Source organism: Dermacentor silvarum, chromosome 6 (genome assembly GCF_013339745.2).
Source record: "Dermacentor silvarum isolate Dsil-2018 chromosome 6, BIME_Dsil_1.4, whole genome shotgun sequence".
In the NCBI taxonomy this organism is placed as follows: Eukaryota; Metazoa; Arthropoda; class Arachnida; order Ixodida; family Ixodidae; genus Dermacentor; species Dermacentor silvarum.
This window is the reverse complement of record NC_051159.1, coordinates 62,870,292-62,897,253: the sequence shown is the minus strand read 5'-3', so window position 1 is coordinate 62,897,253 and position 26,962 is coordinate 62,870,292. Positions and strand designations below refer to the sequence as shown.

The window sequence follows — 26,962 nt, the reverse complement described above, 5'->3', positions numbered from 1 at the left end:
TTTCTTGCACAAAAGGGGCTGTAAAACGTTTCGCACTATTGTGCAACCGAAAAAATGAAAGAATTTCATGAGGAAAAATCATTTTTTTTTAATTTGGGAGTCCGCGACCAAAGATACGCTTTCGTGCCGCGTCGATGATATCTTTACATCGATGGCACGAAACGAAACCTGCGAAGCTTTCACTTCCATTCCGCCACCGAGGCTGATAGCATCGTCCGCAGTGGGATGACTTTGCACACGCCGCAGATTAACTTCAACGACAAAGCGCGAGCGTCGCGTTAAAAAGAAAAAGCAAGCTGCCGCACCGCCAGCCTCGTGCGCCTTTCTTCGATCTCTTTTCTGGTCTTCCAAAACGTGAGTCCAACGGTACTGACGAGGAAGGGAAACAGAAGAGAGCGCGAGAAGGTGCGATGGAGGTGTTCCGTGCGAGTCAAAGGCGAGTGTGGCAAAGGTGTGTGGCACGCAGGTGGGTGCAATGCCTCACTTTTAGCGTGATAGCGTTAAGGCCCTTCTGTCGCAGAAAATCCAGCGTCGGCATGTGGCGTCCACGGCTCAGAAAATCATCCTTAACCCCCTCGACCATGCAGGCCCTCCACGTGGCACAGAGGCGTTAGTGAACTAATTGAATTTTTCAAAGTAAAATCTGTCAGAAAAATCGTAAAGTACAACTTACAATGTAAAGCTCTGTCTTGTATTACTTCACCTACACAGGTTCTCCAATGGGTGCTTTGCACAATCCACCTCTTGCACTCTCCAAACAAGTTTGCTTCAAGGAAGTTTAATTTAGGAAAGAAAAGCACCAAGGTTGCCAGTAGAGTGATGTATTTATAATATACAAGCATCATGGACAACAACGTAGTGATGGAAAGTGAAAGTATACACATCCAGGCTGTGCAACAGCCTTACAAAATTGCATGCGCAGTACCATAACCATGCCTGGTCTGGCCATGGCATCCAGCCAACAAAGCTCCAGTATCCGGACGTTCTTCTGCCTGTAAGGAAAGGAAAATTATGAAGTAAAAAGTTAAGCAAGTTGGTCTATGTTAATTATAGGATAGCAGCACTGCAGACAATGTAGAGACACAAACAATGACACTCAAACATAGAGCACCCTTTTGCAAATGACGATTTACTAAAGACACATGCACCTACAGTAAAAGCTCGTTAATTCACAACTCATTAATTCTAAATTTTGGATAATTCGAAGTAGCCACTGCAGTCTGTTCAACAATGTATTGAAAGCAATATGCAACGCATCCCGCTAATTCACACTGAAATCCGCACCGCCACCGATAATTCGAACTCTGTGCCATCTTGGATGGGGAGAGTGCTAGTGCATGGGAGCCCGTTGGTGACGGTGGTGTCGCCGCACGGGCCGCGCCGCTTTGTTCTTTACCAACAGTTGCAGACAGCCATTCAAAGCGATGCGCGGGTTACTTTAAAGGGACAGACAACCGCTCAGAACATGAATTGAGATAACCCCGCTAATGAAAAGATTGTGTATTGTATTGGCTAGAACGGGCCCTGTTTTTCTCATTAAACATGGTATTCATCACTAAAAGTCATAAAAAATGACCTCTGGCGTCCCACGTGAATAAAACATGAACGAACTAATGAGGTCTACCACGTGACCTTCTACTAGTGTACGCTGTTCCTGGTCTTTTTATTAATATTGAAACGCAGTGGCGCTGCCTTTGCCTTCATTTTCGATGACTTGGCTCGTCTATTGACTGAATAAAGTTGACAGGGGCCAGCCAGCCATGATGTAGGCATGTACTTGGGAAAAAAACGCGGTACAACCATAAGAAAGGTCTGTACAACAATGCAAACTTATTGTACCAGTCTATTTACCTTGAAAAGTGGTTGGAAAGGTGACAATATAGGTGGTTAACCACAGTTGCACTCCCTCTAATGAAAGCAGCACGATGGGCGGCTTTCACAATTTGCGAGGCGGGCTATCGGCATCGCTATCACTTCTGAGCATTGCTGGAGTAGGGACTCTTATTTTTTTAGAGGCTGCTTAGATCGAAAAATTTTGCTTACAACATATCCACACGCTTTTGGAAGTAACCGCTGCAGGTGTAAACGCTACCGAGGGTGAGCTTTTCGTTGTGCCATAATAACCTGGGTCCATAAATATCGGTTGTCAGTCCCTTTAAGGCACGTTTAAAGTCCAATGTTCTCGGCACACGGGCGAGTGTTGCTTCCAGCCAGTCATGCTACGCCGCTTGCGCTGTGCCAGCCAAAAAGTCGTCCCCTCTATACTTCCAATGCGTGCTCCGTCGGCTGCTCTCTTCGGAGCATGCGCACAACGATACCCAACCTGTGCGCCGCTTTGAACGGCTGTCTGCGACCGTTGGCGAAGCAGTGTGGGCACCTTTTTCCTTCGCGTAATGAATTGTGGGTCAACGCGAAGAATGCGCGGATGGAACAAGAACCATCTCGACGTCGGGCACGTCAGACCGCATTGGCTGCGCCAGTGCGTTGAAATATAGACGTTTTTGCTTTCGCCAATGTGACATAGCGTGTGCACGCGCACGCTCGTGCTACGTTGGACTATATCCATACTTTAACCGATCTATTTTTCTCTGATTTTCATTAGTTTGAATTTTGTATAATTAAAATTTTCGTAGTATCCCCGTGGAATTTGAATTAAGAAGCTTTTACTGTATATGACTGAAGTAATCTGATGCCAGAACTAATCAATCTAAAGGCACAAAATTTTGAGGTGCATTCACGACGAAATACAAAATTATACAAAATCAAACAAAATGTATGCGCACACTGCGGTTCACTATATGCGCATTTTAAAGAAACAATGATCCACAAGTGCACCCCAACACAAATCTCCTGGACTCCAGTAGCTCTGATTCCTTTAATCAATTACAGCAAACAGCAGTAATGAACAAAATGATTAGGAGACTTCAATGTGATCTTTAGACGAGCTTCATGGTAATCCAGGGAAAACTTCGAAGGAAATCTAATGCTACATAAAGTACTCCCGGACACCCCTAGACAACACTCAGAGGTTTCTCATAACCTGAAAGAGCATGCAGCTTACACGCAAGGTGTGGCTGCAAAAACTACCGGAAGTGGCCTCTACTGAGTTTGCTCTTACTCCTTGCACATTTTTTAAAATGTGAAGCTCTCTTTGCCTGTTCCCCTTGCTTTAGGGGTGCTGGCTGATGTCTTGCGCAATGCGTCAGAAAAGGTCAGGGCTCGATTTATCCTCGCTGGCTGTGTGATAGCGGTGGTTGGCTTGGTTTACTATAATGGTTTAGAATGCAAGCGCATACTGGCTCATAAACGTGGAGTGGAGCAGCATTCAGTGGCAGTGATGTGCACTGAAGAGCGTGGTGAACATTTTGGCCGGAAACGTAAGAGGAGCAGTGTTGGCATGCAGTGAAAGACTGGCTTGGAATGGGAGTGCATAGTTGATCATAAATGTGAAGTGAGGTGGCACAAATATGCAGTGATGGGACAGCAGTGGAATGGGACTGTGTCATTTGTGGGTGTAAACAGGTACTTTGAGAAATGTCATGTGTACGACTAGTTCGGTTCAGTGCGTAGTGTGCATGATATACTTCTGTCAGACATATCGATGGTGTTGCAACATCACAAGTTTACACAGCGCAAGGTGTTTCCTAGTGAACGCAGATCCTACTTCGTTGTGTGCTCTACACTTGCAAATGGTTACTGAACACAAACAGCATTCCCCACAAACACTAAAGAATACTTCACTTCAAACCAATTCGCACAGTGTCTGGATTCCACATAATAGTATCTTTTGCACATTTCCTTTATAAGCTCGCAAATATTGCAGTCTGCACATGCAGAGCAATGTGAATGCCAGTGGCGTGAAGGAAGAGCACACCAGAGTGTACATGCATAAGTGTTGCAGGCACCACATTTCTATCAATGCTACGGTATGGCGTACCAGGCGAGCCCAATAGGAACTTGTCAGCACGTGTCTATACCCGATGCAAGTGTTCTCAACCGAGCACTTATGGGTATATCTGCTAATAAGCTTTTTTGTTATTTTTACACAACCCTGTGCTATATAAAGTATGATGGATAAGCAAACAAACACGCTCGGCTCATTTCTTAGCTCAAAACTTCTGTTCACAATAATATGCTTTGTTGTGTGCTGGTGCTACGCTTTTGTGATAGTGGAACCCCATTCATACATACCTCGCTGTTGCATTTTCCCGATTGCTATATCGCATTTTTGCGGTTGCTATGTCGCATTTTTGCGGTTGCTACGTCGCATTTTTGCGGCGTCAAACTAAAGCCCATTAACTCCTATGTATTATGTACCCATTTGGTACATTGGCATTCTGTAATGTTCCCACATCTTGCGTTGCGGTTGAATGCTCTGTTTCAACAAATTTAGCGCTGGAGAGGCGAATTCGCTCTCACATGTTGCTACGAAGATAACTGTATACTTGCAGTTAAGCCTGTCAAGCCCCATCAGTGAGCCCAGCCCCGAAATACTGGCAGTACGCGATCATCAGTGCTAATAAGCACATCTCGATGCGATTGTGGTTCTCGCTAGTTTCGTAAAGTGAGCTTCGCCGCAACACAGCCGTGTTGTGTGGTGAAGCATATTAAATGTGTAAAGGGGCCACTGTCACGGAACATGGTATGTGTCCCGCCTTAATTATGCACGCATGTACGCACCATCTCCATTCACAGTACGAGCAACGGGATGTCACTGTGCTGGCAGCCATTCAGAGCTGTTTCTAACGTTGCGGTGGCAATTAGCGGTCTTCCTCACTGTTTTCTCCCCACGATACCTTGAAGACCATATCAAGATATCAACTACTGTAGTTGCTTCTTTGGCATCACTCAGTGGACGTTTGCGCATGCATTTTGTCATTCTATTTTTATGTTTGCCATCCATAAGTGTGCTTCGGCATACCCTGATAAGGTTTCACTTTATTTAAAAAGTGACCACCAACATTTTCGCACCTCCAGCCCCATGAAAACCACGTACACATAGCCAACCTCTTCTGCTAGTGTACCTGAGCAGCAGTCGCTCAGTCATCACTGTCGTCGTCGTCATCATTTGCGGGTGGTGGGTCGTCCTTTTGCTGTTCCTCTTCCTCCTCACTTTCTTGTCCACCTTCCTCTTTAGCTTTCTTCAGCCTCTGTATTATTTCTGAAAATGCACAGACAAAACTCAGAGGAGTTTTCAGTAACATTACAGCATACAATGACAAACAAATCAAATAAAGTTAGAGAAGACACCCGTTAAGACGAGCTTAACGGGATCAGAAGTTTGTCTTAACAGAATTGATCCACAAAACTCAAAATCTGCCATTACTTGTGCCGCACAACAAAAAATAATTATTAAAACAGCACTAAAACGAAAATGAAGATGTGACGAAAGATATGCACTGAACTTGCTTGACACAAAGCACTGCTTTATGCCCTTTTAAGCAATTGAGTGAGCGCTGCTAGTCGGTGCTGTGCAAACCTGTGCACTGCCATAGCAGCTGGCATTTCACCTAGCTTGCTAAAGAAATTTTCATGGTTTCACGTTACTGGTCTAGCAAAATGTATCAAAGTATTTATGGCATTATCAGCTGTACCGTGCAAGGCTCTTGTGGCTCCTAGGCAGTGTCCCCACCTACTAGCATGCAGGTGGCACATCAAGGACCTTCTTAATTATTATGTCTACAGTATCTCAGCCCTGCAGGTTTCCAAATCACAGTTGTTTCCAAATCATAGCTGCCATAGTTGTTTATGTCATCTCGTGTACCTAGCAGAGTAGTCTCGTACAAGTATAGTCAAACCTTGTCATAACGAAGTTGTATCCGATGCAGAAATAGCTTTGTTACATCCGATATTAGTTATAAGCACATATTTGTTACACAACATATTTTATATTAACTTCGTTATATCCAATAATTTGCTATATCCATGTTTGACTGTATATTGATACAGGTCTCCCGCTGAGCCGAGTAGCAGGCGTCAGTGGCAGCGACAGAAGTTCTGCTTAACTGAATTAATGGCTTGTATTGATTCGATTAGGAAATTTGCAGGCGCAAGTTGGAATACGCTAGCGCAAGACAGGGGTAATTGGAGATCACAGGGAGAGGCCTTCGTCCTGCAGTGGACATAAAATATAGGCTGATGACGATGATGATGACGATTGATTCGATTATTTCTACACTAAGACTGTGAGAAAGCACCCAAATGTTCACACGATCTTCCACATATTCAAAAATTCAGCTTAACTGGGTTCATTTTAATGAATGTCTACTAGATGTGGTTCAATGTTTCAAAGCAACAAATGGGCTAAGAGGGACGCTGTAGTACGGGACTCCATATTAGTTTAAACCACCTGTAGTGTGCTAGCGTGCACCTAAATCTAAATACACAAATGTTTTTGCAGCCCACTACCATCTGAATGTGGCCACAACAGTTTGCAATCGAATTGGCTTTATATGAGAAGGCAATGAGTGTAAACTGTAGCAATGTTCGTAGTTCTAGTCAAAACGCATGTTCTTTTATAGCTAACTTTCAATTTCATTTTGTGCTTTACGACAAAGCCTAAATTGCCCACAGGCTGCTTTTTTGTATGTGCGTGTGTGAAATGCCCTTTGCCTCTAAACAGCCACTAATCATTTTACAAGATGGTTGAGGACCACGGTTGGGATAGGTGGCATTAGATGATACAGTTAAAAAAAAAAGACATGAGAGAGTGTCATGGAATAGGTATTTTGTCTCATTCACATCCAGCGAGTGGTTCAATGCGCATCACCACTGGGCAATATTAGATGCGAAGCAGCTTATGGCGGGGGCTTTGTCCGTCCCTCCCGCGGCGTCCCACACCCCCACAGCACATGCGCGTCCCCTACCCCTCTCTCTCCTCTCCTATGCTCCCCCCCTTTCTCTCCTCTAGGAATCCTCTACAGAGCAGCGCCCGCGTCCCACACCCCCGCAGCGCATGCGCGTCCCCTCCCCCTCTCCTCTCCTACGCTCCCCCCTTTCCCTCCTCTAGGAATCTGGAGCAATGTGCACGACAGGTGGTGCGACAGCTGCATACTCCGATGGGGGCACCACGGTAGTTCCGCGGTATGAAAACGACGGAGCGCGCGCGCCTCATTCTCTCTCATGTGCAGCGCCGCGATGAGCACTCAGGCCGCTGCCGCGAAACCATCCAAGCTAACCATCCAAGCTAACCATCTCCTCGCTGCTTCGCATCCACACATGGTTCCCTTTAGCGGGAGATGGAGTAATTTTTTTGGCAGCCTCTTCAACATGAAGCTGCTGCCATATGATAGAGCAAAAGCGGAAAGTTAATAGCGAGCTTGAACCTGTTCGAAAACATATTAGTGTACGGAATAATGGAACAATGGAGACATTGATGGCAACAACAGTGCTACTGGTGCCACCTTTTCTTTTAACCACAATGCATTACAAACATTCTTTTGTTACATCATCATGTGCCACTCTTTTGTGAATCCTTTTCATGCCAACTTGGGTCACAGGGTATGTGCCACTCTTCAAAGAACCTCTCTGATGTCAACTTGGGTCATTGGTTATGTGGGTATGTGTTCAGAAGGAAGTGCGAGAAAGGAGCCTAGCTGCAGTACACACCTTATACTAAGTCATACATGACGCATTCAGTGGTGGTCCAGCCAGTTTAAGAATTGGAGCAATTTTTGGAGCAGGAAAAAAGCTGTTTTGCAGCAATTAGGAGCAGCCACATTAGCATTTTGTAGCAGTTCTGTAGGACAAAATTTTGCGTTTTGGATCAGTTGGAGCAAGAGAAAAGCAAGTGCATGACTGCCACATGTAAGAGGCCGCCTGTGGCGAGAAAAGAAGAGGACGATATGAATGGAGCGTTCCGAACGGCGCGAGGGCACGAGGCGCGTGACCCGAGGTGTGGTCGAGGCAGAAGCGAGGCTGAGCTGTCATTATCGACCTGGCTCTGGGCTGAGAAGGTCACATCGTGAGCTACGCTCTGGCAACGGGAGACTTGGAGGTTCGGCCAAGTCCGTGACGCGGGCGGTCCGAGGTGCATCCGTCGACCTCAGAGATGTTCGAGCGAGGCTACTTTGACCAGCTGCAGCATCACACGGCAAGCCGGGCACTCCAGAAAGGATCCCCCTTCTTCGGCAGACCAGCGCGTTCGATGATCTCCGAAACGCCACGTCGGCACTCGGGAAAGGAGCTGGACGGAAGCAGCGGCCGAGCACGTTGCTAGGCCTAACCCGTCGAGCCTCCCTGCCACGTCAGCAACAGCGACCGGGTCAAACAGGCTTCCAAAACTAGCGAGTGGACGGACCGACTTCAATGCAGCAAGGATTATGCGACGGTCGGCGAAAACAACGACATGGAGAAAGATCCTACAATATTCCGGCCGGGAAGATACGTGCAAGAACAACGAACTCAGTAAGAACGTTCCATTCCAGTAGCGTCACAACAGTAGGCCAGAGTTGTCAGACTTTCGTGGAGAAGACGCCTAGAATTATTGTGGACAGAATTAAGGGTATGTTTAGTGAATATTAAGTTGTACATTTGTTGGTAGTTTTTCCTTCAGTGTGTGTTAGTTTGTGAGCTTTATTTTTAGTTTTGGGTTTTGAGTGCTATTAAAGTCTGCTTGCTGTGTCGCCATGCGTCTTCCAATCCCATCTCTATTAACACCCGCACGCCCCCGAGATCAGTGACAACAAACAAAAACATGACAATGACATTTGGTGCAGCTTATTACTACTACACAATTGTTAAGTACATCTTTAGAGCAAATGGACACAAGCAAGACAGACTGACGCAGCCATTTAACTTGCATGCCCAGAGCAGAAAACGTTGCAAAAAGACTATTTGCCTATGTAAATAGCACTTGTAGATTACTGAGAATAGTTTCATGCAATCAGACATAATACAAAAGCGACTAGAAATGCAGAAAAACAATTTTCTGCAACAACAATGCCTAGCCGGGGGCCCGAGGAGTTGATGCTGGATGTGCTTAGTCACGCAGTACCAAGTGCGGATGCGCGAAATGCCTAGCCGTGTGCTCGAGGAGTCGAGGCTCAATGTGCTTAGTCACGCAGTCCCAAGTTCCGATGCAGTGAAATGCCTAGCCGTGTGCTCGAGGAGTCGACGCTCGATGTGCTTCGTCGGGCAGTCCCAAGTGCCGACGTGCGAAATGCCTAGCCGCGGGTTCAAGGAGTCGACCGACTGCTCGATGTGCTTAGTCGTGCAGTCCCAAGTGCCGATGCGCGAAATGCCTCGCCGTGGGCTTGAGGAGTCGACGCTCGATGTGCTTAGTCGTGAATTCCGGAACATGTAGTGCTGAAAGCCTTAACTGCGTGTCCGATTGAGGATTCCATGCGCGAAGCTTGGTCGCGAAGTCCGCGTCCCCGATGCTCTGAATGCTTACCCGCGGGTCTGTCCACAAACGGAGGGATCAGCCACGCTACTGCAATGTCCGCGTAGCGCCCAATGCAAAGGTGGCGCTTTGGCACACTTGGCGCAAGTTGCACTTCCGTGGGTGCAGCAAGGCACAGACGAGTAGAATTGTAGCAAAATGGCGCAAATGGCGCAGTTGGACTACTACTGCGCATTACAACGGTGGAAATACCACCGGTGTGTCACTACATTGCTTCAATGCCAACTGCACTAATGTCTGTCGACAGTCATCCTGAGATGGTTTCTGTGGGAATTTTGGTAAGTGCACCTTAACTGAGGCCATGTTTGTTCATGGGAACTTTCAGAAATAAAAGAAATAATGAATGAATGAATTCTATTTCCACTTAAAAATTAAATGTTCACACAGCTCAAGTTTTATCATTTCTGGATAAGAAGCACGAGATAAACCACTGTTTCTTAATGTCTTGGTGAACTTATTTCAACTACAGTGCCAGCATCAGAACAGAACCTGTCCTGCAAGAAACGAACAACTAAGAGGATGTTTCAGGAGGATACTGTGGAAAGCAATTGTGTTCGAGTGTTAAAACTATTGAATATAACTCTGGATAAGATTATAGAAACTAAAAGCAGAATAAATAAAACTACGTTTGCGATATTCCGCTAAACTACCTTTGCTAACAGCTTTCAATGTTTCCAAATAAAATGACGCTCGACAGGGCTTATTAGCATGTAAGTTTGACAAATGGCAGTCAGGATGACAATGAGCAACAAATAGCCAAATTCACACAAACTAAACAAAAACCAAACATCAGTACAGGCAAAAACATGGCAGATATGGACGAATAAAGTCATAGCACAATCTAATCTGTCAATCGAACAAACATGCGTTTCAGGTAATCAAACTTAATGGCTGAAAGCAACTAGCGCATCTGTCATTCAATCTTCCCATTATGAAATACCTCTGCCAATATAATAAGCAACAGAACAGAAGCGATATCATTGACGGAGAAACAGAATCACTCTATGACCATGTAGCAGAAAAAGAATGCAGCAAGATACACATCAACACATTAATGATCAATCTGATCTTCGCAATGCAGCAATGAATTCGGTTCATAGAGCAATATCCCTGTTTTAAGCAATGAAATACATAGTAGGGTACCTTTTGCAGGATTAAAAACACCATTGGTCTGTTGACTGCAAACATAGCACCTTGTTGTTTTTTTGTAGTGTTTCAGGGCACACTTTTCACAAAAGTAGTGCTTGCACCTGCAAAAAAAAGAAAGTTTTCTTTCTGAGTGCATACAGTGATTGGCATCATGTCTAATTCCAAGTAAAGAGAGTGACAAGGTCGCATGACTCATGATCACAGAGAACCACGTTTGTGTGCAGCACCAAACTGACAAGTTATGTAATTAGAGTTGCTGATGCTCAGATTTCTAAGATTAGTTCTGGTGTTTTCTTTTTTCTTTTTTTTTTTCGACGTCGGATGTTTGTTTTGAATTGTTACAATTCCTGCAGGAATTATTGAACCAGAAAGGGTTAAGCACTTCTAAAGAACTGAAGTCCAAGTTTGGTTGGTAGCCTGTCTGTTCAGATTAAAAAGCAATTGCCGATTGTTTATTTCGGTTTGCAGAATAACGCACAGCAAAGCAAGGAAGGGCCAGTTAAAGACATTTTACACCACCTGGCCAATGTCCGGCCTCCCTTCAGAAATTCAAACACATAAAGCTGCAGTTTAAAGGGACCCTAAAGAGAAAAACTATCTGAGCTGTGTTAGTAAATTACACTTCCATAATTGCAAAAAAAAAAAAAGCCACTCCTTACAGCGAGATGAGGTTTGGTAAACCAAAAAAGGTGCAAAAAAAAAAAAAGGTGGTGACATCACCTTGAAATTCCCGCACCAGCTCACTGTGACGTCATAGATTTTGACGCAGCCTGTTCGGGCTCAGTTAAATTTTTATCGGTAAAAATGGACAACATTGTATTTTAGAAGGGCCAAAGACTGAACTTTGAACGTTTCAGGAACTTTTAATTACCAGCAACGGCCTGCAATGCAATAACGCATACTTCACAATCCACTACCTCACACTGACGTATTGGCCCTGGAGTTCTGGCACGAAATTCAAAAGGGACCACATTGACCGCTGTTCTCTCTTTTAATAATCAAGCTATTACCGTGAAATCAACAAAAGTAGAGTTCTTCAAGAATACTTTATCAATCTAAACTGATTCAGCGTTTCTCTTTAGTGTCCTTTAAGATAGGCCTAGTCAACCACATGATGACACTGTTTAATGAACAAAATGACTGGGATAAAACAATGTATTAGTGAATCACAGCATAACACTTTTTAAACAAAGTAGTAGCTGGAATATGAAAATGCAGTGCAATATGCCACAGCTTAAAACAAAACACAGTAAATGCATGAGTATGCAACACAGTAAATTATTTTGCTAGAGTTGCATAGCAGTACATTTAGTGCATTAACAAATTTTAAACAAGCATGCTAAGGAATGAGTACAAGAAAATGCGTGGCCTTCGAGATTGCAATCTTGGAGGCGTTAAAAAATGCGCCACCTAGAAAAGTCAGTATCGCGACCGCTACTAGCCGCGCCAGTAGCCAATTGAAGTACACGAAGGCATAGCCATTTTGACCTGTGTCGTATCGGTAGTATCGGCGCGAGGCATGGCGTTTTCGTAATGACCCTAAACAGGTGTTGCCACTATAGTGCCGCTTTCTAACGAAGAGTTGTGCTAGATGTAGAGGCATCGTCAAACGTTCAAGCCGGGCAGGATTTCGGCATCGATAAGAAAAACGTCTGTCGTTGGAGGGGGCCACGGGAGATGCTTTTTGCGTGTGCCGCAAGGAGGATGACATTTACCCAGGAACTTTGATCGTGCACTCCTTCAAAAAGTGCACTGCTTGAAAACGACAGTGATAAGGAAGATAGCGACGGCGTAAAATGAGCTTGTCATGTTCATACAGTAGAACACCGCTGATATGTTTTTCACGGGACCGAAAAAAAAACAAAAACGTAAGAGCCGGGAAACGCAAGAGCCGAGAAATAGGAAAAATTTAGAAATGAGAGTAGCGTTGAACTGCACACAATATTATTTTAATTCTTACGTGTGAAAAAGAGTCGTAGTTTCACCCAAAAGCCGCAGCATCGATTGCGATAGCAAATTAGTAGACAGCTATACAATGTAAGGATAGCAGTTTTATCGTCCATATAAACTTGTAACATTTGCTTATTAACTATATTAACAAGCATGGTGTGAGCGCCCCAGGCAAGCATGAACACATCACAATCGATGAGCGCGGACATGTGCTCATCGAGTGATGACGTGAGGAAGCGCCGCTGCAGCAGCGAGCGAAGTGACCTTTGTGTTGTTGTCCATCGCTTCAATGCAAACTGAGCGCCGAGAAAACACAGCACGCACAAAGCTACGAGCCGCCGACGCACCTGTGCAGTACGCAGTTGATGCTAAAGTACAACACCGCTCGCTATCCCTCTCTACCCTTTTTCCCTCGCTCCCTCACCAGTGCCTCAAGCGCAACAGAAGAAGGCGCGCTTCCTCCCTGCTTTTCGTTCTTGCACGTGCGAGATTTAGACGCGGGCATCGGATCCCCTGGCATGCTTTCACTTGCACATACAGCATACGGTGCTGGCAACGGCGTTATCGCCCTTGGACTTTATACGGAACATCAATGCGCCAAAACTAATTTTAGGGCCACAACGCGTCATAGACACCATCTTTAGATAGCAAACACGGATCTCAAAGGCCATACTTTTGCTGGCGGAAACCGAAAAAACGTCATAGGTGTCGCCTCCCTCACTTTGGGCGGCCAATGCCATTGTCAAGCCACCAAGCCAAGCGACATGAAAAGTCAAAATAGCCGCTCGGGCCGGCGCGGGGTGGCAGTTCGCAACGTATGATGCGGGAACGGTCCCACAGTTGCGACGCAACAGCAGGGTTACCAATGCATTGGGTTCTATGGGAACTGTGCCGGGACCGGCCGAAAACGACGTAACAGCCCAGAAAACGCAGCATTCGAGAACGTAACAGCGGGGTTTTACTGCATTTAATAAATGCTGTTTCATTTTGCAAATGCTGTCCTGGCTTTTATGTTTGGTCGACATTCGAGAGAAGTGTTTTTTTTTTCTGACTTCGGACTTTTGGGGGATCGGCTTAGAATCAGAGTCTGCCTAGATTCGAGTAAATATGGTATTTTTGGTTTTGGAGATGAATACAGTTGAACCCACTTATAACAATATTTAAGTGCCACAAAAATTCCATTCTTATAACCAATAATTCTTATAACCGGGTTGCATGAAAAAAATCAAAATAAATGGATAGCATAGCTGTTGTGAGGAAACTATAATGACGGGAAGGCCAGTGCCCCTCCCCACCACCTTCCTCCATCCGGCTGCTAATTGTGTTGACTCGTTTAACTGTTCAACTCTGCTTTCTCCACACTCCGATCGCTTGTAACAAGCCGCGGCTGTTGGCGTTCAAGAATAGCGCTGCCATAACTACTGCAAAGCGGGACCACGGGCGGCAAGTGACATGTGAGCTCCGCCGAGGCATCGCTTTGGTGGCATCAAAAGGGGCCTTTTAAAAAATGCAAGAAGGTTGCCACGGCAGCCCCTCAGCTTGAGAAGTCCAGAAGAAATGCTGGGGTGAGATCGCCACAAGCATCTTGCCATGTACTTCTCACTGGCTTGCACGAGAAAACCCTATATCCATCAGCTTTGCTTGCTTTACGCGACGCTTGCCAACAGCCTTCTCCAAGGCATCCCGGTGCTCCACGTAGTGCAGTGGAAGGTCCCTCGCGAAAATGAAGACCCGGAGAGACTGAATAATCTGCAGGGCCTCCTACGAGGACAACGTTGAGGCAGCCTGCCCTACTACGTCGTCGCTGCCATCGTCGCTATCCGATGCAAGCACGTTCGCGACAATCGCCTCATCGGTTAGAAGCACTTTGTTTCCAAATCTATAGCAGTGCACTTTCTTTTCACCGGCGACGTTGTGCATTGCCGATGATCAACGGGCGGATCAGCCGTCTTCTGCTTCGGCGGCGAGTCAAATGAGGTCGAGAAACCACATGGCCAGGACTTCGACTTCGACGCAACCAACAAAGACGAGCCTGAGCACCTGAAACCGTTAGCAGAACTGAGCAGAATGAGGGGCCGCCGGCCCGCGTGCAATCTCGTAGCAGCGCTATCAGGCTATCAGCACAGCTGGCGCGGTCCTTTTGTGTTTTGGAGGGTGGTGTGGCATAGAGTTAATGGGCGCAGCCCATTCAATTTCTGAGGGGTAGAAGGGCGATGGAAGACAGGCGCGCGAGGCTGACTGATGTGGAGAAGGCTGGAAAACAGCGTGGTGGCATGCGGTGGCTCGAATTTTTTTTTTCTTTTCAAGGATTTCGCATTCCATTTCCTTTCAGCACAGGCACCCAGTGGTCAGACTTCATCGTTATAACCGATAATGCGGCATGGGGGCATTGTGGTAAGTGGGTTATTTTACCATAGAAAACATACAAAGGTTGACGGTGCAGCAGCTTCTCATTGTTATAACCGATACAGTATAGACTACTAATAACGTAACAGCTTATAGTGCAGGACCGGATATAATACGGTCTTTTCAGACTCCCATTAATTTTCCCATAGTATACCTATGTATACGCATATCGCTTATAGTGCAGTTTCGGGGCACGAAATACCGGTTACAGTGCGGCTGCCTGGAAGTTCGGCAGTCAACCTAGACGGCAAACGCTCCCCTCAAGCCACAAATACCGTATTTACTCGAATCTAATGCGCACTTCTTTCCCGATAAAACAGGTCCAAAAATTGTGTGCGCGTTAGAATCGAGTATGACCATAAATCTGCATTACCATATGGCCGTCAGCATTTCAAAATGGCCGCCTCGACGCGCATCGAGCCTAGCTACTCTCGAGCCTAGCTACCGTAGCTTCCTCCATGTGCTGCAGTAGACGTGCATAGGCAATAGTCTACCGTCTGTCCTCACGTTCTCTGCGTCTGCTCTATCAGCATGAAGTACCGAGTTCATCATGATGCCAGCATTTAAAAGGAAAGTGATCATGTGTGCGGAGACGGACAGAAATAGGGCCGCATCAAGGGCGTTCAGAGAATTCGAAACTTGCCGTTCGGGACTGGCGCAAACAGAAGAAGAGGATTTTCGCCAGCAAAGCAATGTGGAACAGTTTCAGTGGACCGAAGCAGGGCGTAATCTCCGACGATCCACTTCGGCGATACGATCGCCTTGGCCATATCTTGAAAGCAATCTGTGACGGCGAAAGTCCGCTGTGGGCTGTGTTTTCGCCGCTTATAGGTCGCATTGAAGCGAGAGGCATGATAGCACAAAGGTCACTTCGCTCGCCGCACTTTGTCACTCGAGCGTTTTGACAGTTCGTTTCTGCGGCCAACGAGCAAGATGTGTTCATGTTTGCTTGTGTGTGCGTGACACCATGCTTGTTAATTTATTTAGTAAGTGAATACGGAACCTAGAGCACGGTGACAGTGACAGCACGGTGGCTTCTACTCTGCCAACAAATGCATTCGTGCCTGTGCCGGCTGTTGGTGTTATCGCGCGCACAGTATCTTGAAAGCGATCTCCACACGGCTCTGACCTTTGTATGCGCCGTGCTTACGCCGCTCAGTTTCCGTTGAAGCGATAGACCGCACGAACCTTCACTCGCTGTGACGGCCGCGTTTCCCCACGCCCCCGTTTAGACAGTGGTTGTCTGCGGTCATCGAGTCTATTCATGTTTGCTTGTGCGCGTTGACACCACGCTTGTTAATTCAGTTAGTAAGCGAATGTGTCAAGTTTATGCAGTCGATAAAACTACTATCCACTAATAAATAGCTCTCCACTAATTTGCTATCGTAATTGATGCTTCGCCTTTCGGGCGAAACAGAGACATTTTTCAAATTATTAGTTTGTCTGCTTCATGCGAAGATCGTGGGTACTTGGACATTAACCTTTCAATGTTCGTAAATTTAAACGGATACAAAACTCCCAGTCGCACGCTTTGATTCTCGGATACGTGCGGCTGCTTGGTCTACATGTTTTGCATACGTGCAGGGCTTGAAAATTGTTGTTTTGGTTATAGTGCGGTACCGCTTATAATGCAGATATTCATTATAAGTGGGTTCGACTGTATATCCATTGGCAGAACAATCTTACTTCAGTAAAAAGAATATTTAAATACAATATAGACCACTTATAACGTAACCGCTTATAGTGCAGGACCGGATATAGTGCGGTCTTTTCAGACTTCCGTTAATTTTCCCATAGCACTCCATGTATACACGTATCGCTTATAGTGCAGTTGCGGGAAACAAAATACCGGTTACAATGCGGCTGCCTGGGAGTACAGAAGTCAGCGGAGACGGAGAACGCTCCCCTCAAACGGGCACCCCAAGGTGCTCGAGGAAGAAAGAGAGACGAAGTGGAGGAGAAGGGCACGTGGTGCGAACGAACAGCCAGTGAGGCTGAAACCAGAATCTTGAGTGCGAGTCGTGAAATATCACGCCGCGCATAGCGAGTGAGGGCCACGAAACTGCCAATGCCGGCCAACGCTCGCTTCACGATAACGGCAGTAAACTAAACTTCAGGGAGCGAGCGGCAACGGCACAGCACAGCGAAGAGCGCACGCGGAGACCGTGGAATGTGAGGGAGGAGGGCGGCAGGGAAGCGGATTTCGCCTCGGCAACTCCGCCGCTTCGGTGGCTCCCCTCCGCCCTCCCTCATAGCTCCCTCACTTTCGACTGTCACCGTGCGCGCCCGCCGCCGTGCCGGCGCCGCCCCTCCAGCCGGCCCGGCGCCAGCTCCGAAGTTTCGTTTTCTGCCATTATCGGGAAGCGGGCGTTTGCCGGCGTGAGCAGTTTCGTTGGCCGGCCTGGGACAGCGCCCTCCCTCTGCGCCATAGCCGCAGAGTGCAAGTTCAACACATGACTAGAAAGTAGAGGAAGCATAAAGGAGAAAGAAGGGTTCACTGCCATTTTCTACGCGTAGCTACGGTAGCGTGGCTGAGACGTCGGCACGTACACGCATGTTCCGGCGCAACGCAGAATCGGTGACCTTGCCATTCGAGAGAGGGTGAAATTTACGCCGCATTTTTTTTTTTGTCTTCCTTTTTTTTTGTTCGCGCGCACATTGAGGGGTCTCTCCTAAGCTTTATGCCGGTCGGAGGCGCCACCGCGTGAATTATTTCGAATTAACGAGATTTGACTGTAAATTGAATGCAAACGTTCTAGCCACATTCCTCGACTGTCGCATACGCGTGGCGGCTCGGTGCACTGTTTTGCATATGTGCGGGCCTTGAAAATTGTTGCTTTGGTTATAGTGCGATACCGCTTATAGTGCAGATATTCGCGACTCCGGCGACTTACGTTATAAGCGGTCTACACTATACATGGATCTCTATGGGGATTTCAAAGGGAATTGCACTTACTTCTTTATACCCCATCTCGTTATAACGATGTTCAAGTGTATTTATATTCTGTGAGCAGCATGCAATAAACATCGGTTGCAGATCAGTACTTTGTCGTCCGTGAATGCGCCTTGTCCCACTGTTTCGAGCCGTTTCAGCTCCAAATAACCATCCATTTCATGGCTCTCAGTGGAGAAGAAACATACTTAAATTTGGGGCACTGAACACTTCTGCAATCTGTCTTCATCTGAAATATGACAAGTGTGTGTCCACTAGCCAGGGAAGGTGTAATACGAGAAACTAAAGTTCACAACTAGACGCAAAACTCCGGTGAAGGGACCGCTTACTTTGTAACAACAGGGTCCACAAATGATTTTCTGCATAGGAGACATCTGAAAGGCAAGTCCTCCTCATCAGAGCTGATTTCATAGCGGCTGGTGTCCTCTTCGCGATATTGATTTCTCTCCATTTCCAGTTCCAGCTGCCAGCCATGCTTGTAGTCTGATCGGTCGTGCATAAACTTGCAGCTGTCTGATGGACAAAGACAACAATGGTCTTAACACCATCAGCATGTGAATAAAAAGGCAGTACAGTAGACTTACACTAATTCTACTCCGGTTAATTTGATTTTTCAGTTCATTTGATCCAAACCAAAGGTGTGGGCCAGCACCCATACATTTATATGAAACCAAACTTTTGTTATTTCGATCCTGAAATTAACCTTTGTCGAATAATTCGAATTTGGCTTCGTCATCACGCATGCACCTGGCCCCAATGGTGACACTGTAGTGACCCTGTAGTGACCCCAACAGCGGCAGCATCCGTCTTGGCGGCACTTAAGAGTACAGTGAATGCATCGAACACACATCATCGCTTGTTGGAAAGGCCTATTTCTGGCCTCCTCCAGGATGATTTTAAAGCAAGAACGGTAGCTTGCAATGAATTCTTACAACATTTTCCTGATTCTAACATGCACATTCTCTTTCAGGAAAATTTGTCCGAAAATTGCTTGGGCCAGTGCAATCCACTACGAAACCAAATCCAAAGACACCTTTGCAGTGTTCGCACTGTTCACAAGAGCCGACCTAGCTAGCGCCATCGCCATCCAAACATGGCAACCATAGATGCAGACCATAGAGGAAGGAAAGAATTAGGAGAGAGCATAGCGCAACACGACTGAAGCCAATTTGGCCCAACATGTGATCATCACGTCAGAGAATGCAGTAGAATTTAGTGCTTTGTAAAGGTACGCCAGCAAACGGATAGGATAATGAGAAAATATTGTGAGGCAAGACACAGAGAAAGGAACGGAACAGGAAGGGTGCTGGCATGCCCTTACAAAGTACCATGCACTAACTTGCCCAACAAACCACTCTTATTAGGATTTAGTGCTCCCGCTCCAGAGGCAGAGCTATGGCAGGGCAATCACACGAGTGCGCATCAATTAAAAACTAGTAGGATCCAAACATTTCTAACCAATACGCCGAAGCTCAGAGGTCCCGTTGTTGGGCCAATAATGCAAGGGAAAAATCAAAGGGAATGGTTTCACGTAGAGTTTGCTTGCCAAGGCTTACTGTGTAATGTAATGCTCTCTGCTAGTTTATTTACTTCCTCCACGATGCCGACAGAATGAGTTTTCACACAGCAGGACGACGGCAACGCGGTGCTCTCATTCTGATTACGAAAGTGCATTCAAATGATAAGTTATTTTACATGTTAAGATAGTAGCAATAAGTAACATCACATGTCTTTGGCGTTCCAGAGAATCACATGTTTTGCAGGACAAACTAGTGAAGTGGTTAGTCTAGGCGTGGGCCACCATCCTGCCTGCGATTGTAGCGGAGTTGTTTGATAAATTCAGAATATCAAATGCACTATGGATCATATGGAAAACACCATGTCATGGTTCTTCATAGACAGTGATAAAGTGCTGCCTGAGAGTGATGATGATCGACATTAAGTACCTATATTTATCACAAGGTTGCACAAGGTTGCTGTAAACTGAAGTTGGGTTAGAGTTGCAACCTTGTAGCGAACTAGTATAGTAGTAACACAAGTAAATGTAACAGTAAGTAACTCAGGATAAAGCAGTTAGCTAGAAAGCACAGAACACTATAGAATACACGTAAATGATTAAGCTTCCAGAATGTTATCGAAATCAAAAGCTTTCTCACAGGCATTCTTACCCACATGCGTCGACACTGTTGCTCAACAAAAAAGATCCAGTTTGTCGAATGATACGGCACGACACAAATGGCAGTGCTACACGGCTTTGACAGTTTAAGTCCTAATGAAAGGCCTGTATGCTTCAAAAATAACCATTCACTGCAGCTGGTGTTTGCGGTAATAATCTCTAAACTTACCTCCAAATCCACAGAACCCAGTTTCTTTGTAGTCCTTGCAGATGTCGGGCTGGTAATCCCATCGGACAGTAGAACGAATGTGCTCGGGAGCTCTTATGGGACCTTTCCTAAAAATGAGAATAAGGGGATTTGAGGGGCTTGATATTTATTAGCCACAACTAGATGCAAAAAACAGGCAATGAAGCTTCCAGAAAGCATCGGGATAAATTCAATGCTGTGTTTAATTGCAGTGTAGAAATAAATTGAAGGGAAATGAGAGTAGATGAAAAGATAACTTGCTGCCAGTGGGAGCCAAGCCCACTTCTTCCGCATTATGTGTGCTGGTGATTTACTAATTGGGCTACTACGGTGCCGTCCTCTCATCAACTTTCTTGGGTATTTGTGTATGTGTACAGGCGAGGCCACTGCTAGCAGGAACACGGGAGCCCGTGGCAGCACTCTATGGAGTGCCACCGCCGGTGCCTCGTGAAGTCTTGGCAGACAACTAACCATAACAGATGACTCCAGGCTTTTCACCAATCGCTTTGATTGCGCCTGCACCGCAACACATCATGAGGTGCCTGTGGTAGGGCACTCCGCGGATCAAACTAAGGCTCACATGTACAATGAATATTCTCTCTCTTATCAAATAATTCTCCTTAACTCTTTCCGTACCGCACCCACTGGGCCTCGTTAGCCCTGTTTGAAACGCCGCTTTCGAGACCTTCCGTGCCGCTCACGGACATACTGCACTATCGGATGTGAAGGAAGAGAACTACACTTTAGTTTTCTAAGCAGTTAGCTATTTTCCCGTGAAGCGTTGATTTTTAAACGCGCTCCGAAGTTTCGCAATCGTCGAAGCAGAACGCAAAAATGTCCAGCTCCGGAAACAGCGCACGCGCTTCGGGACATCGCAGATATCACGATTCCGCTGCCTCTGCGGCGCATCTTATCGATACATCGAATAGCAGCGAGTCAGAGCACAGCTGACTTTTCGTCGGACTTTGAGTCTGAACGCAACGACAACGCAAACCAGCTCGGAACATCGGTGGCTGCCGCCCGGCACGTGCAACTGTAGTGCTTCCAGTTAAGTTTTGTGGCGGAATACCTGTTCAATGAAAAATTTCGATTTTTTGGGAGACAGTGCCTAATAGACGGCAATACATTTTGTATATCTCATAATTTTCGTAACCTTTTTTTCTTGGTAGGTACAAGTGTGTCTTTACAAGCATTCTATTTTATCGCACAATCTTGGTTTTAACGATTTATTTTTTTATGACATACATCTCGTTAATAAAACTTTTATGCATGAAAAGTGCATTCATTTTGCTTTCTGTTTATGTATTACATTAAATATTGAGTGCAGTAGTTCCTTCAGAAAAAAAAACATCGGCCGTAACATACAAAAAACACCTGTTTTCTCCATGGTAGGGAAAGATTTAAGCATATAGAGCCTGAGAGTAGTTCTATGTAGTTGTATATGATAATATCAAGGCTCATTTCATCAGTTTAGAAATTAAATAACCAATTCAGTTTCATAACAGAAATGACATATTGCAATTTTTTTTTGCACCAATGGCATTGCAAGCAATTTGTCCACAATGTCTAAACTTTCATTTCTTCTGCTCTCCCTTTAGAAGAAAACCTGCTGGTTGCACTAAAAATTATTTTCATCACATTTTCCTTAGATGCTTTAGTTGGCCATGTGTGCGACAACAGGCTTCAGATGAAGCAATGGAGTTAGACGGGAGCGCAAGGAATAAAGTAGACAAATCAGTTTTACTCACCTAACCATTCCACTGGATGCATTCCCTTGTGCCGTGTCCTTTTTTGTTATGTACTGTGCATAATTGTTCATTCCCCGATAAACCTTGTCATCCGCCTTCCCTTTCAGTTCCTGGGAAGATTACCGTCACTACATATCATTTATGTACAGCAATAATACATCAATAAACAGTGCAGTAGCTGTCAGCAGTGACTGCTTCAGCAAAATGCCACTGACGATTTTCCTCGCAGTTTCTGAATGGCTCACCTTGTTAATTTGCTGTGCTTTTTCAAATATGCTTTGAGCATCCTTGCTCTTCTCCGTGTCAATTTCAAGGACAGCTGTGGCACCCATGTCCTTGGGTCCTTCCATCTCCTTAAAATGCAATAAGAAAAAGATAGAAGCCCATAGAATGAGCGCAAGAGCATAACTTTCAGGTATATTTCTTTCAGTGCATGCTTCTGCAAGCCTGCAGAAGTAGTTGTGTCAACATAAGGCTGCGGGTAGGAAACGTCTTGTTGTTAGTTTCATGCCAAACACCATAAGTAGAAGTGTAGTGGAAGTGTAGTGACAGCAAGGGTAACAGAAGCCCACAGACGTCCCCAAATGTAACACTTGTGAGGTAACGCTTCGATGTGGATGTATTAAGAGAAGGTACTATGTATTAAAATTATTCAACACAAGTACACTAGTTAAGGTACTGTTCAAAGTAATTCCAAGAAAAATAATACAGCATCAGAAGCAGCGGGCCTGGCTACCGCACTTCCCTATAGATACTTCACACAAAGGTATAGTTGAAAATTATTCTACACAACTACAGTAGTGAGAGGTTTGTTGAAAATGATTAAACATAAATGCAGCTCTGGAACTGAAATCACAAGTGGCTCATTTGCTGGGACTCACGGTGGTTCGCCGAGACTTGTAGGACACCCCAACCTTGGTGGTTTCATCGTCACTGTCGCTGTCAGCTGTATATGTCGTAGTCTTCTTTGTAAACGTCTGTATTGTAAACACACAAAGGAGTCTATGTCAGTGAAAACAGAAACAAAAGCTTATTGCAGTGAAGAGCTCCAGCAGAGTACTTTTACACACATAAAATGACTCAGTTTGTTCGTGCCACACTTCAGGTAACTTCCCAAAGGATTAAACACGGGGGATGTTAGAGGTCTGTTCAATTCGTCCAGGGTCGTGATAATGTAACACTATTCCACTTTGTTCTTGTTTTTTCAAAATCCACCATTAGCTCTCAGTGACTGGTCAAAAATGATTGGGCCGTGCCCATGTGGGCGCAGATTGAATAGATTTTACCAATAATGGGGAGCTAATGGTGGATTTGGAATAAAAACAAAGTGGAATAATTTTACGTTATTGCGATTCAGAACTTCACAAGCTATGTATTTCATGCCAGCCCAGTGCTCATGCAGAATAGTCCCATTCACTTGTGCTCAGAGGGCACAAGTGAAGTACACGATCCACAAGTACTTCAATGCAAGACTGTGGAGTATCTATGAGTTGCAAACCTGCAAGTCATATTCAAACTGTGCTCCATAGAGAGTTGATGGTACAAAACTATGTGTCTCAGAAGAAAGTGGAGGAAATTGCAATGCCTGCTTGCAGTCATACTCCTCAACGTGTCGCTGCTGTAGTGTTTTGGCATGCAATAGTAGGGGGGACAAGGCATGTGCTTGTCTCTCTGGAGGCCAGACTACAACCCAAGGTTAAATACGGCCTTATGCTAATGTGAATACCTGTGTATCACGTAAAGACGTTTAGCTATAACCGTAGCCAGTGAGCAAGCTTGATGAGTAGCCAGACAGAAAAGGTGGTCGAAAGTATGCGTCACTCTTTGGAATGTCAGGACCCAACCATAGTGTGTGTTGGTGCAATCAGCTTTTCCTGATGCCTACTTGAGCCATGGCTCTCGTGTTACAAGCCGTAGCCAGTGTGACAGCACATAAACACGCATACATGACTGTGTATGCACACACACAGCATGCTCATTACATAAAACAGAAATGTAATGGAATTCTAAGATGTGACAAAAAGGTAACCAAATTGAGAGAAAACATGATATTTAACCAAAATGTACATTACAATCACCACAGCATCACAAAGAAAGGCATTTACAGTGTTTGATCAGCACGTCACACTGCTCAAATTTAGCCTGACAAAACCACGAATGTTAAAGTAGGAGCCACAGGCCACTTGGGTTCTGTAGACTGTTCCTGTCATTCAATTGAAAGGTGTTATTTTCTGAACACATTATGCATTAATGCTGCTGAGCACCAAGGAAATAATGTGGCCTACCCCCTCACACACACATTCAGAGGTGTGAGGCACACAAAAATCGGCAACCAGTGCTCAAACTTCACGTGCCAAAAGCAGCGTCGTAGCACAAGCCTAACGAGCGAAGGAAGCAGTATCCAGGAGCACATGCTGCGACTTCGCATTTGTAACTTCACTGCTTATCTTGAGGAACATGTGTCCAGTTCCTAACCTGATTGGGAACTGACTGGCATGTCAAAACGTAGGAGCGCATGCGTTCCTTGCATTCTGCGTGGCCATTGACAGAGCTTGGCTGGATGCATCTGGGCTAAAGCAAAGGTTTACACAGACATGCATCCGTTATCATTCTGAATGTCCTGCCATTTTTGTGGCTGTTGTATCGGACGACGGCAGAATATTTTAGTTGCACACTCAAACTCCCATAGTGCCTCCTGGTCAGCACTGGTTCTGTACACTCTGAGTGACAAGTCCAAGGACGCAGCATAAAATGCACCTCAAAGGGAGTCTGTACACATGTATACATTGGTTGTCACTTATCCATCCTCTCTCAGACGAGCACTTTGGTGAAGGGACTACTTTGTATGACAAAACGTCTGGCATGGGGCATCTCGGTAGCAATTGCTAAATAATACTGTTTCCTTTCTAGTAATGCTTGCAGCCAATAATTAACTCGTGCATGTAATTCTAGCAGGTGATTCATTTTTTTTATAAAGAAACATAGCACGACTAGATGTACAATAAGTAAATGTTCAATTACTCTGTAATTAACGACTCACTATAAAATGGCCAAAGAGTCATTCTGCCACCTCCACTTGCTTTCAGCGGAGTGTCCGGCACCTTGGCATAAAATTACTTAAATTTCACAGGCTTATCGACACTCGCTCATAATTCGTGACTTAAAGGGATAAGGAAGGCCACGTTTTGTGAGTCCAGTCTGGTGCTGTTTACACGATACCACTGAGCCATTGCTATGACCTCTGAGGTGGACGGTGCAACAGAGGGTATATATGGCTCTGCAGAGGGTTGTGCCACATGATCCTGAGGTCATGCCTGTACAAAAGCTCAGTGTGAGGATGGGTGAAGCATGGCAGGAATTGTTCTGATTGGGCATAGCAGCTTCAAGTGCAGACTAAAAGGCCAAAAGGAGAGGAACGCCATGAAGGTTTGGCCCCCACAGCTACATTTAATTGCGAATAACACTGTTCATAATATAAAATGGTGCATTGATGAACTTTTTTTGCTGGAGAGGATGTGTGAGGAGATGTCCCTCAATACCAGACACATGCACAACTTATCAGAATCGATATTGCAGGGATCCTTTAACCAGTTGAAACAACTGAATTTCACAGTGGTGTAATGTGTACTAAGGAGCACTGATTTTCTACACTGAACCAGAATTTTAAGTGTTTTGGGAGTGGGATGTCAAGTTAGTATTGAAGACACTTATCAAACAATTACTTTTGCAGTTTCATTGTATTTTTTATTAATGAGGGGCAGTCTAATGTTCATTCATTAGGTTCTTGGTGCTTATATAAGGACATGTTAACTTTACTAGTAATTTGTGAGCTCACACAATTCTATTAGAAAGCCACTGCCACCTTTCCAGATTTTCACACTGATGAAAGTGGATACTCACCCCTTGTTTCATTGGGTTTAGGTGGTCCAATTTCCTCTCCTTCTTGACAACTTTCGTTTCATCTTCACTGCTGGCTAAAAATACGAAAGAATAGCCAAGTCGCAATGGGTTAAGCTATGGTACTGTCCTTACTGTAACCGTTTCACATAAAAACATCTGATGCTATGTAAAAACAATAGTTAATGAAATCAGAGCAACACTGAGAACGTGAAGTCATCTTCTGCTGAAGTGTGTAGACAATTAATAATGTGCCACTTTGGCTGTCTGCGTACAATTGAAATGCACATCCTGATGCCCAAGCGTCACAAATAACGGCATGCTCTTCCCATCTTGCTTGAGGTTACAAAATTTTTAACAGGAGTTCGTTTAGAGTACAAAGTACTGGCACGTTGCCGCATAAGAGTTGAGGAAAATCACAACTTGCAATCTACAGCAAACCAGTAGGAACTAATGCTTGCACTGAAAGCAGATTGGAAATGAAGTGTGACCCTCCCGACCCTGAATTACAAGCTTTAAATAGCATATTCAAGTCTGTGTGCTGTTATGGCCCTATGCACTTCTGCAAACGCATCGGGCAGCACTTTGTCGTGTGCCGACCTCGCTTTTCGTTTAGCTGCGTATTCATTTCACTTTGCGTGAACACGAACACATACATCATTCATTTCACTTTGAGTGAACACGAACACATACATAGTACACATTTGACATTCATTCTCAGAGAGCTCTAGCTCTAGCTGAGTGTTATGAGGCGCCTTTAAAATTGCTAAATATCTATACGGATAACAAGATTTCAATTTAAAGATATATTATTATGCCCAACAAAAACATACCGCATCTCCCTTGTTTGGCAACACAGCTGGTCTAACGGTTTCGTTACTTCGAGAACATTTATTATTCACTAAACAATATAGATTACTACGTTACCTTCTTCGCTGCTTCCTCTCCTCTTTCTCTGGTTACCTTTTTTTAAACCTTGTCTCTTAATAAACGTGCATACTGGCTTATCCGATTCCTCGGAAGTTTTCATGCTCTCGGACGACGCTAACGACGCCATTATTTCCGAGTAGTGGATTGTACCGACCAGCTTCCA

At 45.2% G+C, this 26,962-nt stretch overlaps 2 protein-coding genes across 4 annotated transcripts in view; one reads left to right on the top strand and one right to left on the bottom strand.

Moving 5' to 3' along the window:
* LOC119455526 (uncharacterized) overlaps positions 1-26,962 on the top strand; it is a 582,670-nt gene that overhangs the window by 344,071 nt on the left and 211,637 nt on the right. The window lies entirely within an intron of this gene.
* LOC119455527 (E3 ubiquitin-protein ligase RNF113A-like) lies at positions 806-26,962 on the bottom strand. Of its 3 annotated transcripts, none has more exons than XM_037716930.2 (10): positions 26,797-26,962; positions 25,873-25,946; positions 22,854-22,949; positions 22,218-22,325; positions 21,973-22,082; positions 20,207-20,313; positions 18,191-18,374; positions 10,547-10,653; positions 4,997-5,161; positions 806-992 (listed from the first exon to the last, which is right to left on the bottom strand). In XM_037716930.2, exons 1-9 carry the CDS (start codon positions 26,924-26,926, stop codon positions 5,040-5,042), a joined length of 1,038 nt encoding a protein of 345 aa, XP_037572858.1. In that variant the 5' UTR covers positions 26,927-26,962; the 3' UTR covers positions 806-992; positions 4,997-5,039. The 3 variants fall into 3 exon arrangements, with proteins under 3 accessions (XP_037572858.1, XP_037572859.1, XP_049524810.1); XM_037716931.2 differs by having other exon boundaries at positions 5,025-5,161; XM_049668853.1 differs by having other exon boundaries at positions 806-988; positions 5,025-5,161.